General features: G+C 31.8%; 3 protein-coding genes across 3 annotated transcripts; all 3 read left to right on the forward strand.

Moving 5' to 3' along the window:
* Positions 1-554: 554 nt before the first annotated feature.
* Positions 555-2,681, forward strand: LOC114392994 (probable WRKY transcription factor 7). The gene is made up of 3 exons (XM_028354251.1): positions 555-1,400; positions 1,677-1,802; positions 2,280-2,681. Exons 1-3 carry the CDS (start codon positions 730-732, stop codon positions 2,437-2,439), a joined length of 957 nt encoding a protein of 318 aa, XP_028210052.1. The 5' UTR covers positions 555-729; the 3' UTR covers positions 2,440-2,681.
* A 7,122-nt stretch (positions 2,682-9,803) lies between these two features.
* LOC114392772 (uncharacterized protein At4g06744-like) lies at positions 9,804-11,438 on the forward strand. Its single transcript, XM_028353996.1, has one exon. It carries the CDS (start codon positions 9,938-9,940, stop codon positions 11,267-11,269), a length of 1,332 nt encoding a protein of 443 aa, XP_028209797.1. The 5' UTR covers positions 9,804-9,937; the 3' UTR covers positions 11,270-11,438.
* Positions 11,439-14,544: 3,106 nt separating this feature from the next.
* On the forward strand, positions 14,545-17,735 carry LOC114392145. Its single transcript, XM_028353184.1, has 2 exons — positions 14,545-14,954; positions 17,016-17,735. Exons 1-2 carry the CDS (start codon positions 14,802-14,804, stop codon positions 17,379-17,381), a joined length of 519 nt encoding a protein of 172 aa, XP_028208985.1. The 5' UTR covers positions 14,545-14,801; the 3' UTR covers positions 17,382-17,735.
* The last annotated feature ends 573 nt before the right edge of the window (positions 17,736-18,308 follow it).

Here is an 18,308-nt window from a genome sequence, read left to right on the forward strand (position 1 = left end):
ATTTTGGGGGTGCAATTAAGTCTTAGACAAAAAATTAATCTTATATCTAATAAAAAAGACCAAAATTTGGAGATACATCGGGGAGCCAAATACTTGGAAGAAAAAAAGAACAAAAAGAGGTGTATGATAGTTTAGGGTTTACAATTGTAATTTTATGAAATATCAGCATAATTTATTCACATAATTAGTATGTATAAGGGAAAATAGGAAACTATTTGGGAGAAACTAAAAAAAGCAATGGTTGAAAAGTTGAAGAATCCCATGTGAGTTGAGAGGGAGGGTATATATGTGAGGTTGGGGGGCCCACTCCCCCTCCCCAATCCATTCTTGATTTCTTGTTGTGCATTAAAAGAAGTTAAAGGGTCAACTCTCTCTATGTGCCTCTCTGTCCCCAACTGACCAATCCATTTTCATCAAAATATCCAACGGCTATTCACAACCTTTTGACCTTCCCACCACATTTGTCTTCTCTTCAACCCGTTAAACGGGACCCACCTCAACATAACAAAATTTCCTTCGCAGTTAGGTTTGACCCTTCACTTCCCATGACTCCAACCCCTTTGACTAAAATAACCCCCCCTCAACACCCATTTCATTTCACATCCAAAGAAAGAAAAAAAAGATTTTTTTTCATTCAACCCATGATTGGTATATAACTAGAAAGGCTCATTCCGAAAGAAAAAATCTCTAACTTGGTTTCTCTTATTTTTTTTTGTTAATGTTATTATTATGGCTGTGAGCGATGGCAATACGATTGCGGTGAAGGAAGCAGCTTCTGCGGGGATTCACAACGTAGAGAAACTCGTGAACATGATTTTGAATCAACACAACGAGGGTGGTTCTGAATTGGAGGCAGTTGCTGACGTGGCGGTGAACCGCTTCAGAGAGGTTATTTCGCTGCTTGAGAAACCAATTACCAGAACCACCGGTCACGCTCGTTTCCGAAGGGCCCCTACAACAGTGCCACCTGTCCCTGTTGTTCAGTTGCAGCAAATGGTGGATGATGATTCCAAACACAAACTGCAGAACAAAACAGAACAAAAACAAAAACAAAGTACCTCTGCTTTTAAGGTTTATTGTCCCCCTCCTTCTCCTCCTCTGCCTCAAAATCAAAATCACCACCACCAACAACAACCTTTCATTCTTCCTCTGCATAAGAATGAAGCAAATGGTTCTACTACCAACTCCCATTTTTCTACGTTATCCGGGGACACTGAGAGTTTGCAACGGTCATGTCTCTCTTCGGGGTTTCAAATTTCTCACGTGTCAATGCAAGGGGGTTCCTTTAAGCGTAAACCTCCACTTTCTACAAATTCTGTGAAGAGGAAGTGCAATTCAACGGGTTTTCCTGATACCAAGTGTGGATCGTCCTCTGTGCAGTGCCATTGCTCCAAGAAAAGGTATCATGGATGTAGTATATTTTTTTCTTTTAATTTAGTATTCCCTTTCCAAACTAAGTGTCACAGTTGAAAAAGAATATATTTTAAAATAAGTGTTATATTTAATTTTTTAATATAATATTAATTGTTTCTCTTAAACTAATCAATACTAAGTGTCACTTTAGTTTTGAGAGGAAAGGATTATTTGGATTTTTGGTCTTGGTGTTGTTGTGGCTATTTTGTTACGTTACATGAGGGGTGTGATGTTATAAGCTAGGTTTTAATAATATGGTGTAGGAAATTGAGGTTGAAGAATGTGATTAGAGTGCCGGCAATTAGTTCCAAGACTGCTGATATTCCACCCGATGAGTATTCGTGGAGAAAATATGGACAGAAACCAATAAAAGGTTCACCACACCCAAGGTATGTTGATGTGTTGTTGCATCATTCATTCATTTCTTAGTAAGAGAAAACTTAGATGCAAGATGTGGGTAACAAAGGCAAGTGTTTTTTTATGTTATTCTTAATTTTTTGGTGTTAAATTTTCACGTAATCATATAATTGAGTAAAAAACTTGTGTTTATCTCTTCTTGATAATTAAATAAGTATGATCATATTAAAAATTTCTGTATCATCAACGGATGAATAATTAGTATGAGATCGTTTCAATTTAACTAAAGGTGATAGAGTCTGCGCTTGCGGTTTAGATAACAAAAAATATATTAAAATTATGTATTTAAAAGAGAGATACAGACCCAAGAGAATTAGTTCTCAACTACTTTAATCTATGGGGCTGTTTAATTTTGTGCTTACAAGTTAGAATAGCTATATATTGTTGGAATTTACAATTCTATGGTGATATTTTCTGAAATGTGAAAATGTTGTGATGTGCATTGGCAGAGGTTATTACAAGTGCACCAGCGTGAGAGGCTGCCCAGCACGCAAACACGTGGAGCGTGCTGTGGACGATTCCAACATGCTCGTTGTCACCTACGAAGGAGAACATAATCACTCGCAAATCGCTTCTGAGGTGGCAAATGTTATCCTTGAATCATCTTAGTCAACCTTAAGACTAGTGCATGCCAATGCTTTACTTCATTTATATGATTTCTTAATTCTATTGGTCTTTGTCTTTTTTTCTTTCTTTCTTGAAGTATTTATTTTAAAATTCATTGAAATATTAAATTAATTAGATACAAGAGTATTGGTTGGTCTTTGTAAGACTTATTATTATATAGAAAATGTAAAGAAATTAAACAGCATAGAAGTGTTGAGTTCCGATGAAGTTTGTTGTTGCATGGAGATTTTAGTTTTTATGGATATTATTATTGTTTTACATTCATATAGATAACGGTTAACGTGTCTTGTCTTAAGTGTGAATCTACTATTCTATTCTACTATCTAATGTACACCAGAATTTAATTCAATAGTCTTCTTTATTTACAGCGGTCTAAGATGGGTTTAGAGTCTTTTTAGAGAAACTTGCTAATTGCACCCCTTTTGATAACTACACTCAAATCTTTCTTTTTAAATTTTAAATGCCCATTATATCATTTCTTTCATTTTTCTCACACATTCTCTCTTTAGCACGTAGACAACGGTATTATCTGTGCGTATACATGGGTATAGTAGTAGTTTAATTGATAATGGGGACATAAAAAAAAGGGGTAGGTGTATAGTCAATGCCACAAGGGCAGCAGAAAATTGTTGCAATGCTTTGATTTGATATGTGGATTTCGTTGAATTTAAGTTTGAAAGTTGATGAGAAAACCTCATAGTCATTGGTGAAGCACTGCGCGTGATTCTGTTTTTTTGCATATTTACGTTTGAACGAGAGTGAATGGATTGAGAATTTTTTACAACCTAACGAAAGGTTTGTTGACTTTTGAGAGTCCTGACTCGACCTAAATTGGCACCAAATGACATAGTCAGAATTAGAATTGTAGGAGTTGAAAACTTGTTTCTCAATTCTAATGTCTGGTCGTTTTAGGCTTTTTCATTGTGAGATTTTACATTAGGAAAATACGAATTTGTGTGATACAAGCAGTGTATATAAAGACAACGGGCTTGATTTATGTCAAAGTTCCTTTTTTAAAAAAAACTTAACATGGATTAATAAATAATGGCTTTGGCATAACATCTCACTTCTTAGGGTGTGTTTGAAAACCCGTTTGTATCAACTCAAATAGAAATTTTTATTTTCAAAAGACAAAAATGAGAAATAAGAATTATAACTTCTCCGTTGATTGATCGTTTGAGACATCTCAACTGTTGGTGTAGTTTTAAAAATTCAATAAATAAAAAGAAAAAATATTTAAAGTATATTTAAAATTTTAAAATATTCATCAAATATCTTGCCCGAATATGTATTTGATACAGGCACTGTGAAATATTTGAATTTTGTCAATGTTTTGATTATTGAATTTCGTATTGTTCCTGTTCGTGAGAATAAATAGAAGATGCTCTATACAAAAAAAATAAAAATAGTAAAAGAAGCTAATGCTTAATTTATAAACTCAATTAATTGTTTACCCAACAGAAGCGACGCACGGACAGTGAAAAACAACAAACTAGGAAGTTTCTCTTACACTCACAATTTTCTTCATTTTTTAGAGACTAATTTATAACATGGAACTACGATTTTAATTTCCTAGGTGAGTGAATTGCATGTCACGTAAGCCATACATGCAATCTGTTCGTGAGAAATAGAACTTTTTTTTAGAACTTTGAACACGAGAAACATTAATTTTGAATATTTCCTTCTGGTGTTTGGTTACGTAAACTACGTTGCCGGTTGGAATTTTGAGGATGATATATCCATATATGCATCATTATGGATAGTTGAATTTTCTTTTTTTGAAAAAAATGGATAGGTGAATTGAATCTTAAGAATTTTGATAGGACTTTATTAGGATGATATACGGTAGGTTTGTTTTGGTTCAACAGTCAACGCTCGTTTTGGATCACTGCGTAGACTTTTTACAGTTTTATTACGTATTTTCGTTGCGTGGTTTTAACTCCAAAATTTTATCCTTTGATTCCATTTGTATCTCTTTTTTTTCTTCATAGAAAGGAGCAAATTCCATCTCATTTGTTCTATGTCAAAGAAAACGCCATTTTCAGTTATAATTGTTTTGTTACAAGACTAATGCTATGTTTGATTCACGAACCAAATATAAAGAAAAGAAAGTTAAAAAAAAAGATAAAATCAAATGATTATTTAATGTAAAAATTGTGACTCCTCTTAAGTTACGTACATGTCTTAATTGTATTTAATAATTAAAAAATAATTATACATGACAACTTAAAGTTCTTGTTGACAGAAAGTTTTTATTTGAAATTATATGACCACCCATTTTACGCTTTCTAATAAAAATATTTGTGCGTTTATTTCTTTAACCAACATTAGTTAACATTTACCTAACTTAAAATAATAGTATCTCACACACACACATATTAATGATTAGAGTTTGATGAAAACTACAAAATAAAATAAAATGAGATTTATTACAATTTTTAATTTTTAATAAATTTTATTAGAAAACATAAAAGAAAATAAGACAGAATAATGTTTTTGGTCTCACAATGTAGAAATATCCTCCAGGAGTATTACGCTTTCTTTTTGGTCTCACAATGAATAGTATTTTTTTGTTTTTGACAATTGATTTTTTCTCTGGGTCAATAAATGAATATTGGGCTTCAGTTATGATTAGGCCCACGTGGTAAATCTGGCTTATGCTAAATACACCTCCCATTTTGCTTTTACAACCGCTTCAACTTGTAAAATAATAAGAGATAGGACGTGTACAGGTAAATACGGAGGTTTGTTTAGCAAAATACGGTAAAACTTGACTAAGAAAGCCCAATTAATTGGGTTAGGGAAATTCTTGCAGCAGGCCCACAGACTTTTTAGAAACAACCTTAGAGCTAGAGAAGAAGCTTAATAATTTATTTCATATAATTTTTTAAAGGTCAATTTTGAGTTTTTGACTATTTAAAAAAATTAACCTCATTTAAAAAAAATTAAAAATTGAAAATAGTAAATATTTAATGCAATAATTATGTTATTATTGTTATTTAGCTAGGTTGTATTGTTAAGATTATAAAACCTTTTAAATTACATAAAGTATAGCCTTTTGATTAAGTAGCTTTTCTTTTAAATGGCCTAACTTATTTAATAAATAATCTTGACCTAACTTGGGCCTAACGTGAACCATATTTACATAGATGGCATTAGTTAAGATTTGGAAAAAGTATTTATTTTTATACCTACATTTCAAAAGATCCTTATTCCTAAACTCACAAGTCACACCCATGCAAGTAGTAACTTTAGTTCTTATTCCCATATATCATGGGTATCTATCTATATATCCATACACAAAACTTTTTTTTTGGAAGGATCTATACATAATATTGTTTTCTTTTTGACGGTTTTTTTATGAACTAATAAGATAAGAATTTAACTATAAAAGACAACCATTCATGCAAATTAAACTCAAAATAAAAATTCTATTTAATATTAAAATTAACTGTAAAAAAATAATACAAAGAAACATCTAACTCTATTATAAAAATAGTTGAAGATATTTCAAATCTTAGTTATAAAACATAACAAACAAGTCTTTTAATTCCCCACACCAAAAAAACAAGTCCTTTAACCCAAGTCTATCATCATCATTGTAGCAAAAGATAAGTCCAAAACAATAAAGAAATTAATTACAACATACTATATTATAATATTTTAATATTTAATAAACAATAAAAAATTACGAAGCAATGTCAACCGGATCAAGGTGTAAAATTACGAACATTATAAATTTGTTATATTAAATCATATTGTTCAAGTACGAGCAGTGTGAATATCAAACTATCCATACTCATACCCAGCCAGGATTAAATTTTGGCAATAAATAGTAGACTCGAACCTATATCTATTTAGTGCATAATTTTCTTCCTTATTATATGAATAAATTTTGCAGGTACATATTTAATTTTTTGATGTTTATGAAAAATTATTAAAAAATCATGTTATACCCTCAATTCTTTAATGAAAATTTTCATTTACTGTGTCATTTAATGTTACTCTATTTATGTTTAACTTTTAATAAAACAATTGATCTTTAATAAACCATTATTTTATTCTATTTTTTTATCACTAACATTGATGTAAAATGTCAATAATTACTACAATACTTAAAATGATATCATAAATTTAATTTTATTCGAACCAATGACATGCTGATATTATTCTATTCATGATTACTTAAAACTATTGTTTTTTCTACAAAACAACATATATATAAAAATCATACAAATATTCAAATATACTCTTTTATGTCATTTTATATTTGTTTAAGAATTTAAAACTAATTTTATCTATACTTCTAATTCTAATTAACTTAATCACTTTTCACTAATTTTTCAACTTTCACATGAACTACTTGGCCAAACATTATAATCATTTACTCTAAATCCAATTATCATACCTAGTTAAGTTATATGCCTATGTTTTTCATTGGAAATTTGGAAAAATGTTTAGACAAATGGGACAAGAGAAGCTAATCAAATCTGGAGATCTACCTAACCTTAGTATCATATGTTTCATATTGTTTCTCTTTTAACGAACAACGAAACTATAGGAGAAAATAATTGGTGGATTAAAATGGAAAGGTGTTCCTGCCTCAAATTGCGGAAGACTTGAACTTGCTGGAATGCTTAAAGATTAACCGATTGCAGCAACATAAAAGTCAAATCAAGAATTCAAGATGGAAAGTGCAAAAACAATGATTTTTTCTTGTTAAAATTTCACATAATCATGTCATATGAAAGTTTTGTAGTGTTTAATTATTTATTTTTCATAAATATACACAAGTTTTAATAGAGATAGATATAAAACTTTTACACATGATATATAATTGAGTGAAGTGATATTCAACATGAAAGGATGGATTTCCCTTTAGCACCAGCTCCTCAACTCCTCCATTGGGAATGGGCGAATGGTGGTAGTGGAACTGTGGAACTAACTGTTATTTTATTATTCCCTAAGCCGTCAATAAGACGCCACGTGTTGCAAGAATCTCTTGGAGAAGAGGGTGTGTTTTTTTCTTCTTCAAAAGATAAGTAGATAATTCATTGAAGATGTTTAACAACACTTATAGAAGCATTTAGGATGCTAAAAAAGTATCATAACGATGCACTACCTATTAAACAAATGCAGATCAGACACCCACACTCAAGAGTCAAGACTAACAACTTAAGAATCATGATTTTACAAAGAAAGAAAAAAAAAAAAAGACATAAACTTCACATCCTCCTATGAGAGAAAATATTTTAATATTTTATTGATGAGATTGGAGAACTTGCTAGGTCGTGATTAGGTTGCTTAGTCTTTACTTAGTTCAAAGGGCCCAATATAAATTCTAAACTTTGAACTTAGGAGAAAACTTTCTGGGCCTAAAAGAGATAATTTGGATTACATATGTTACAAATTCTAAAAATTCTGATTATTTTTATTGAAGAATTTTTTAAACAAAGGCCAGATAGTAATAATTCAAAAATTTAGGAAATAATTTTGTTTAAAATCTTAATAGTAAAAAATTTAATACCTTATTTTTTAAATAATTAAATTGATTCAAAAAATGAGGGAAGTATAATTGTTGTAAAAAAATGCCTTTGATGAAAAAAATTAAGCAAACAAAATATAAGTGGAACAAAGAAGAATTATGAGAAAAAAAATTAAAAGATAAATATATTTCATAAATAACTCTATACTTTACAAGGAAATTAATATAGTGTTTTTTTCTAATTTGTTTTTCTTGATTTTCTAATTCTGCATTCATATGCACCTATTTATATAAAAATATAAGGTAAGGTAATGCCATCAAATAGGTGAATCCGTTGATACAAAATCATTCTAGCTTAATCAGTTTTGAATTCAAATTTTAGACATGTAATTTACTAAATATTTGAAGGAAGAGTTTTTTTCTCATAGAATTTCTGCATGACTCAAACATGATTTTTTCTCCTACCAGATACATGTAGTCTATATAATTTTTTTTTTTAAAAAAAATTACAATAAAAGCTAAAGAGTTATTGGTAATGGAAGATACTCATTTCTAACTCAACTATGATAAATGTTTTTATCCATTTGCTAAAAATAACAATGGTAATTCAAAATAATTTATATTAATTTTTCTATATCATTTATATATTTATATCTAGCTCAACGGGCAAACTGCAAAATTATAATATAATTATATAAATTTAGTTATAATGTTGTAAAACTTAATAAAGGAGAACTAAAAAACTTTCCAACACCTTCCCACGTGTTGACGGCTGGTTACTGGACACTAAAAAATCATTTTTTTTTTCATTTCTTTTCTATAAAATATTCCATTGATTTTTTTTATAAAAAAATCCGGGGTCACACTTAGTTATAGTAATAAATTTTATTCCGATCATTGCTAAACACCTGGGATTATTAACATGGACTACAGCGGGTTCACTTGGATAACCATTTTTTTTAAGAAATGTTAACTATTTTATTTTATTAAATAATGGTTAGTATACAGTAAGGAAAGTGAATTGTAACTTTAGACAATTCATCTATAATATCAAGGGATCAAATTCTGAAATCATCATTTTAAAGTGAATCTTACCTAACTATCCCAATAATTAGTTATATAGTTATTATCTTAGAGGTGACTTTATTTAATCTTCTATCCCAACCCAAGGGGATGCTCAATTAAAAAATATGAATGGAATCAAATACTGCTAAATTAAGTTTAAATTATTTCAATAACTATATATATATATATATATATATATATATATATATATATATATATATATATATATATATATATATATATATATTATAACTTAAATATATTTTTATTTAATTAATTTAATTTAATTTTTATTTTTAGTTCTTATAGGTTTATTTTTCTAATTTTAGTCCTGTAAATTTTGTTATAAGTTTATATTTTTTTTTTAATTTTAGTCCCTTTAAGATTCTAATTTTTTTATTTATAATCTTCATAAATTTACATTAAAAAAACTAAAATTAAAAAAAGTAAATTTACAAGAAACTAAAAATGAGCAAGATATTTTAGAATGACCCAAATTAAAAAAATACAATATAAAGACTAAAATTTGAAAAATTAAATTATATGAATTAAAAATTAAAAAAAAACACTAACTTACATGAATTAAAGACCTATTTAAACCTATTATTATTAACACAAGCAAATATCAATCATTACTTTTAACAATAATTATTTCATGCCAAGAAAAAAATTATTAACACAAAAGAAATTGATTTTGACAAATATCATGTCTAGAATCAAATATGACGCCCATGTGACGAAACTGGAAGGTATATAAAGTATGGTGTATCATACTATTCCAATATCCAGATACATCTTTGGATTAGTATTCGCCAAATCATTTTGTTTATACACACACACTGAAGTGCTAGTTGAAAGTTGGCCTAATAAAACTTGCACCTCTTTCTTTTCTGCCTACTTTGCTTCAAAACCAAAGAAAGTGTAGACAAGATGAGTAGCAACATGCCTGCAAAATTGTTGCTCACAACTTTGTACATCCTCTTGGTGTTTCTTCCTATCCACATGTCACCACATGATGTTAACATAGACACACACAGTTTCAAAAGTAGTAGTAGTACTAGTGGCCACAGGAGCAAAATTGGTGGTGGTGGCTCAGCCAAAGGTTGCAACAACAACAACAGCAACAGCAACCAATTGGACACAAACACAACACCATGTCAAAAATCAACAACCATTCAAGCAGTTCCTGCAGCTTCTTCACCTCCCCTTGTATTTGCAGACCAAAGACTTGAAGTAGTGTATCCAACAGTCCAAAAATTCAAGTCCACCATCACCTCAGATCCACTAGGAGTGACCAAAACTTGGGTAGGATCAGATATATGCAGCTACAAAGGCTTCTACTGTGACACCCCACCTGACAATAGTTCTGCCACTGCTTTGGCCTCTATTGACTTAAATGGTTTCCAACTATCTGCTTCCACCCTTGATGGCTTCATTGATAATCTTCCAGATATTGCTCTTTTCCATGCAAATTCCAACAATTTTGGTGGCACAATCTCACCCCAAATAGCCAAACTCTCTTACCTCTACGAGCTTGATGTCAGCAACAACCAATTATCAGGTCCATTTCCCACTGCTGTTCTAGGCATGAGCACTTTAACATTCTTGGACTTAAGGTTCAATTTCTTCTCTGGGGCAGTTCCACCACAAATTTTCACACAAAACCTCCAAGTTCTTTTCATAAACAACAACATTTTAACTCAAGGGTTGCCTGATAACTTAGCCTCCACTCATATTCTCTTACTCACCTTAGCAAACAACAAGTTCATGGGTCCAATTCCAAGAAGTCTTCCTAAGGCTTTGTCCACTCTAAGTGAAGTGCTTTTACTAAACAACCAGTTAACTGGTTGTTTGCCTTATGAGATTGGTTTTCTTGAAGAGGCAACAGTGTTTGATGCTGGCAACAATCAGTTAACTGGTCCTTTGCCTTTATCTTTGAGTTGTCTTGAGAAGGTGGAAGTGCTCAATTTTGGTGGTAATCTATTGTACGGCATGGTGCCTGAAGTGGTGTGTGTAGGATTAGTGAATTTGGTCAACTTTTCACTATCAGATAACTATTTCACACATGTGGGACCATTTTGTAGGATGCTGATTCAGAGAGGGGTTCTTGATGTGAGGAACAATTGTATTCCTGATCTTCCTTTCCAGAGATCAGTGATGGAGTGTGCTGAGTTCTTTGCAACACCAAGGATGTGTCCCTTCATGTGGTTTCATGGTCTCATCCCTTGTAAGCTTCCTTTTCAACATTCCATTCACAATTAGATATGCCTAAGGCATTTGGGGTTGCAATTCTTTGTTTTTCTTTTCTTTCTTTTTTAACTTCCTGTGTAATGTATAATTGGAACTGATGAGCTTTGTGATGGTCCATCCATGTTCTGATAAATTCTATATTTCAAGTCAATGTGTGCAGCTGATAAATTATTTCATCATAGCCATTGTATTATAATTTTCTTTTTTCCAATTGGGTGGCTCGGAGAACTCAGAGAATGGCAGATTAAAACTTAAATGTTGTATCATGAGTCATTTTGGTCACACCAGGTAAAAGTAAATTTAGTGATTTATTTCAGTAAATGTAACTCAATATAATTCCTAATTTTAATGTGTATTAATCAATTTAATATCTAATATCTTGATCAATTTGATTTTTATTTTACTACATAATATATAATATAGTATAACATGATTGACAAATAGTCTTGTCACTTGAGTATAATTTGATCTTTTTTAGGCATGTGTCCATGGAAGAATGTTTGTTAGGAAAAATTAATTTTTTTAAATAAATCTAAGTATCTCAATGCAATAATCTCTAAATTTTTGGTTAAGGGGATATGTTGAGTTATAAAAAATGGTTACTGTTTTCTAAATTAGGAATTAAATTGATTGATTTTATACCTTTATGATGAAATAAGATAGGGGTGACAAGTTTAAAAACTATATTTATTAACTGTTGATAAAGTCAAGAACTGAATTGATATTTTACTTTATTAATTTGGTATTGGGGATTAATTAGTATGACTAATAAAATGTTCTCCGTGTACAAAAAAACATAAAATAAACTGTTCTCCGGTATTATTACTACTATCTAGTAGCAGGCTTCATGTGTTGGCAAACTGACTGTGATCAGATTCCAATTGCACTAGTTATACCTATAATCGAAACCAAACTATCAAATTCAAACAATATTACTATTCAACAATTTTGCAAACATTAACACCACAAGGTTGTCAAGAAAAGGTGCTCCAACAACCGTAAAGGCGAAGAATCTAAATTGCCAAGAGAAAAAAAGGGGCTTTTCCAAAGTATATATGGTCCTAAAATTTGTGCTAATTCAGGGATAAGCAATTGCTCGCGGTGCCAAAGCCATGCCACACTTGTTTTTCTTAGCCATACCTCTCACACCATCTTTTTCTTTTTTCTTCTTTCCATATGATGATCGTGTAGCTAATGGCCCCGTCCCTCATGCTTCAAAAGTAACTCACATGGGGAGTGAAGTAAAGGCAAAATTTGTGAAATTACAATATTTCATATGTATCATTCCTAAATAAATGTAAATTTATTGATACACAGCATAACGTTCGCAATCTTATGTAGCAGTGTAGCACTGATTGATCAGACATTAATTCAGACAGTTTTCTGTTCATTTGACAAATTAACTCAACTGCTCCCATAATTTGGAATTGATGGGTAATTAATAAATGCAGTTCAGCTAGCCATGCATGGCCATGCTGCGTTCCAGCTCAAAAAGAGACCAACAATGCATAATTTTATTAATTAACAGTGTGATATTCATCTAAACACGGCCTTGTCACTAGGCACTGTTTTTGGTTTTGTAAGGTCTTAAATGTCAACGGATACATGCAAATAAACCAAGTGGGAAGCCTTTTTTCCCTTGGAAAATGAATTATATATAGGAAATGTGTACGACTTGACATTGCCATGAATAAACTTGATTCATTTGTTATACTCTTTGAGAGAGACATTTTTTATTCTGAAAGTTTATGAGTTTACAGAATTAAGATAAGCTCAAGGTTCAATGAGTATTAATAAAAATATTTGTAGTTTATTTACTAACAAGGTTTTTACATTGATAATGAGAATTGGATTTACGTCTATTTGAAATATGAATTTGTTTCTTATTAACTGGATTAATCTTTGTTAGCTGAAAGATAATTTTTTAAATGATAATAATGTTGTTGGGAAAAAAAGTTTAAACTTTAAAGGATTATCTCTAACCAATTGATAAACGTAGGTATTATAAAATGGGAATTTTTGTAGTAACCTGGAGAAGTCGGCTTAGTGGGTTCATCTCAAGGGAATGGCGCAGTCTATGGTTGGTAGTATGTGTTTGTGGGGTGCAAGTGATTTTGCTGCAGCACAGTGCCAGTGGTAGAGTTAGGTGAGCAGCAAGGTTTTTTTTTTTAAAATAAACAGAAAAATATTAAAAGAACCGACCCAAAAGGATAATAACTTGACACTTTTTTATGCTTATTTTTATTGGTTGGGAAAAGTTTAGGATTTGCTTTTTCTATTTGGCGTTCAACTTATGTCATTAATTGAGTTGAGTTTGGATAGAAGTGGAGCTATTATAGTTATAGTTGTCCTCCATCACTTTTCTCTCAAATGCTTCTTTTCTATTCAATTTTTTAATAAATTAATTTGCTTTTAACGTTTAGTTGTTACTTAAAAGAAGCTTGGACTGATTTTGGGTCATGCAATTCCTATGTATTATTAATTTTTATCCACAAATATTAATAATTAATAATTCATATCCGTGGAGAGATTCAAATCCAACACCTACATATCACTCCAACCCTTCCTCCCCAACCAATAGACAACCTTATAACTCAATTTCTATGGATTAATGGATGGGCTCAACTATTCTCATCCTTTTTTAGTATTTTTTTCATCTCATATTTTTTTTCTTCTTCAAAAGAATTATAATTCTATTGTACAATATACACAATAGAACACATGTTTTTGTCCTATTAGGAGGTGCATCCTCCATACACAGCGGAAACATGTTTCTATTATGTATTATGTTTTCATGTTTCGGTTGTGCATAATACAAAACTAACACCTTTGTTTTGGTTAGCAAAGGGGATATAAGGTAAGTTGAATGGTTAAGGGAGAAGAAAAGAGGAGTAAAATGACAGGTTCAATCTTCTTTGTTGACAAAATTAACATTCTAACAAACTAACATTTGCCGATAAAAAAAACATGTTTCCGTTATGTATGGAGGACACACCCCTAACCTCGTTTCACTGTGAATAATAAACAATGAAACCATGCTTTTGTTGTGTATTGAAGATAAAGAGAAAATAAAGGTGAGAGTAAAATGATAATTTGCTACGTTTTTTTAAAAGAAAGGGATGAAAAGATGAAAAAGAAAATGAGAGGGTGAGAATAGCAGCCCTTAATGGATGTGTCTGTGGTATGAGTATTGCAAGTGGGTTATCTTTTGGGCTTAACCCAAGAACCTAAGCCCGTCCCAATCAAAGGTAACATCATAAATATGCTCGTTGTCGCTGCAAGAAATCGACAGAGCAGCAGAACGTGCTAGAACTAGCACGATATTTACAAATTACAACCCCTGCATTTTCATTAGTCCAGTTCAGTTATTCATCATAATTCATTTTACCATCAAAAATCAAATTCCATTCAGATTCAATTAAAGCGAAAAGTGTCAGAAAAACGAACCCTTTTTTATTTGATATGACACATTAATAATTGTTATAGTTAGGATATAGAAATAGAGAATAATAATAAAAGAAAAAGAAAAGAAGAGAAAGATCATATGATGGACTCAGAAATGGTGGAAGCAGAGGCATCATCATCGCAGCCTCAGCCGCAGGCATCGAGTTCCGGCCAGAACGGCGTCGTTCGCGATTTGCTCACATTGGCTCGTCAGCTCATCACTCAAGGCAAACCTTCCCAGGCCCTCCAAGCTGTAATCTTTTCTTCCTCTTTTATTATTCTTTCTCTTCATTTCCAATTCTTAATTTGCAAGATTTTCTCTTTGATTTTTTTATTTATTCGAGGCTTGTTAATTTGCGTTCTGTGCTGCAAATGTTCATCTTTTTTAAACAAAGTGGCTGAGTCTGCTAAACTCACTCTAGGGTTGGAAAGGAAATTCGTAGTGAAATTGCTATGGTAATGGAATGAATCACTGTTCTATAAGTTGCTAAATGAATGAAATTGAGAAAAATTAGGGATTTTTTTTGGTGAAAAAATTTGGGATATTTTATATGCTGATGTTTTCCAGTAGTCCCGATTTGAATTCACATTTGCAATTTGCAGTGCAGTGCCAGTTTGGTGCAAATTTTAGCATACGCATGCAAATTCATGGGTTTCCTATAGATTATGTTTATGGATTTTATTGGAGATATTAGTTTGGCCCAGTGGTTGCGGAAGGCACAAAGGAGGGCGGAGAGGTCGTATGCTTGAATCCCTCCAACTGACATTTTTAACAAAACTAACATTTGGCAATATAAAAAAATATAAATGGATTTTATTTGTTGCATCAAGTGTTTGAGGATTTTGAAATTTGATACTGGGACATCTCACTTGTCTTGTGTGGCAAACTCCCTTGAAAACTTTGCTTTAGGGTGTGTTGGGTTTTATCTTAATCAATTGGCATTAAGTGAAGTTGTCCAATAGGAGTTTAAACCACACCTGAGTGATTGGTGGCAAGCATCAGGTGATGTGATGTGGCGGTGGGAATTTCAAACATCCCCCCTCTACATATGCCTGACAGAACAAGCAAGGCGATACACAGAGATGAGCTATAGGTTCAAAATGCTATATTGGCATTAAGTAAAATCTTTTGAGATACCATACCAACTAGAATTATAGCCTAAGCAGAGTTTATAATGCTTGGGCAGTTCTCAGGTTGACTTAGATGACCCTTGACCAGTATATAGTTCTAAGAGGGTGAAACAACTGCTGGCAACTTCCCTTATTCAGTTAGTACTTAGTAGCACACCTTAATTTCTTGCTCTGTATAGCTTAGTTTTTAGGAAACAATTGTTTGTTTTTCAGAAAAACTCTCAAAAAGGTGGCAAAAGTAAGTGATTATTTCTTCAAAATAAGTTGAATGGGGCTTATTTTTTATTTGAAATAGATGATAAAATTTCATACTGACTGAGCTTATGAATATAAAGAAAAGATTTTTTTCTTGCACTAATATATGCTCCTCACACTCCTCCTGGACGACTTCTGTGTGGACATTCCAACTTCATGCAGGAGTGGAAAAGACAAGTGTTAAGTATCTCTAATATGTGCTTCAATCTCAAAAGAATTCACCATGCATACCAAATTACACTTCTTTTGATAAAAAGTGAGATTGTCATTCAACTCCCCAAATCCTCCCTTGCTAAACTTTATCAACATTTTAAAGCTCCCCAATTTGTAGGACTTCTAAACAATCGTAAGTAAACTTATTAATTAATCACTGTACATTTCCCTTCTTTCTCCCTTCATTTTGATTAGATTATTTCTCCTTCCTTCCTCTCTCTACTCCCAAATTTACCCTAAACTACCTAGATAGTGTTACACTGTTACCTAAATAGACATTTACATGATTTGTGAGGCACATTGCGCAGAAACATAAGTTCATACTTTTTTTAAATGTCTTTGCTTGCATCATCCAAATGAAGTTCTTGTTATACATTCACATGATTTGTTTTTTGTTAGTCATACATTCCACAAGGTCATATTTTCACTGATGCATTCAAACAAACACAGTTCAATTCTCCAATATTATGATCGACTTGGTGACATGTGACAGTTTAATCTTCGATTCCTATGTCTCGAAAACCTACATAATAAAAAATGATGTGAAACCAATCATTCAAGCATTCCATAGAGGATTTGCCTGCCATGATATGTGACACGTAAATCATGATTGTAGAAAGTGCAATATACTTGCCAAATGAGAAAACCTAGGCAAAAAGCAAAACACTATCTGCACTTCTTTTTGGTGGCTGATATTTACATATAATTGGAACAGGTGGTTGTAGCAATGAAGACTAAAGGTGGTGATGAAGCTGTTTTTCATTCCTTGCATCGTGCCCGCGAGGTGTATAGAAGTAGACTGCAAGAGAATGCTGCAGTTGATCAACTGGCTTCTCTGTTTGCTGAGTGTGCCATTGCTGAAGCTGAGCCTGTAGTGATCGAACCACCTGCCAATAACATTACCACCCCCTCAATTAGTCCAGAACCTGATGCTCATGGGACTTCCATACTGGCAGAAAGTGGCAGGATGCAAGTAGTGTTGGATGCGGTCTCTGATGGAAGCAGCTTCATCTGTTTGAAGTGTGGAGGCCTTGTTAGTAACCATCGCAAAGACGAGCACTATGCATACTGGTGTTGTTAAGGTTGCCTATCTTCCATGGTGATGCTACGTTTTTATGTGCATCGTTAAGATGGACTGATGGAATGAGCGAACTTCTTAGTTCTGTCTGCCTTATACTTTGATCTTTGGAAAAATCATGCTACTGTCATAGTGGAAAGAGCTGCCAAACTTTGTCAATTGAAGACTTCAATGCTGTAAACCATACCAATCAATACAGAATTGTATGAGTAACACTTGGGATGTCTATGTTGATTCCAATGTGTTGGTTACTATTTGGGCCAACAGTACCTTATGTAATTTTTGGGATATTTTTTGCGTTTCTTTTGAGTTGATATGTTTAAATAATAAATTACAAAAATAATACTTTATTTTCAATTTGTTTTGCCTGTTCAAGAATTCACAAAAGATATGGTGAAAATAAGTCTTGTTTTCACCATTTTTCTTAACATCTTGGAAATAAGAAATAACGAGAAAATGATATGTTGTTTTTGTAATTATGATTTAAAAATATAATTAAAAATGAAATTAAAAAATAAATCAACGGCACCTCTTTCTGCGGATTTTGTATGTAATAACGGAAATAAGATTTTTCTGCCGTGTGGGTAATAGTGACTACAAAACGTTTGTTTTGTTTAGTTACAGCTTTGTGATGCTTGCTGGTTAGCTTATATTTATACTAGTTGTGGTGTTAATATAGGCTAACCGAGTTGCTAGCTGATATTGGCTGTGTTATTTGTTGTTATTGAGTACCTAGTACCATTCTGTTTTAATATATATATATAAAGTATTTGCTGATTTAAGAAAAAAATGTTAAAAATAATTATTTAATTATTGATATCTTCATTCTTTTGCCAAGCACTTGAATTAAGATAATTTTATTGTTTTACGCTTATACGCAATTCTGTTAAGGGCGGCAGTGTTTAGGGACCTAATAAATGTGTCTGCAGC

The sequence above is a fragment of the Glycine soja genome, chromosome 17 (genome assembly GCF_004193775.1).
Source record: "Glycine soja cultivar W05 chromosome 17, ASM419377v2, whole genome shotgun sequence".
NCBI classification, from domain to species: domain Eukaryota; kingdom Viridiplantae; phylum Streptophyta; class Magnoliopsida; order Fabales; family Fabaceae; genus Glycine; species Glycine soja.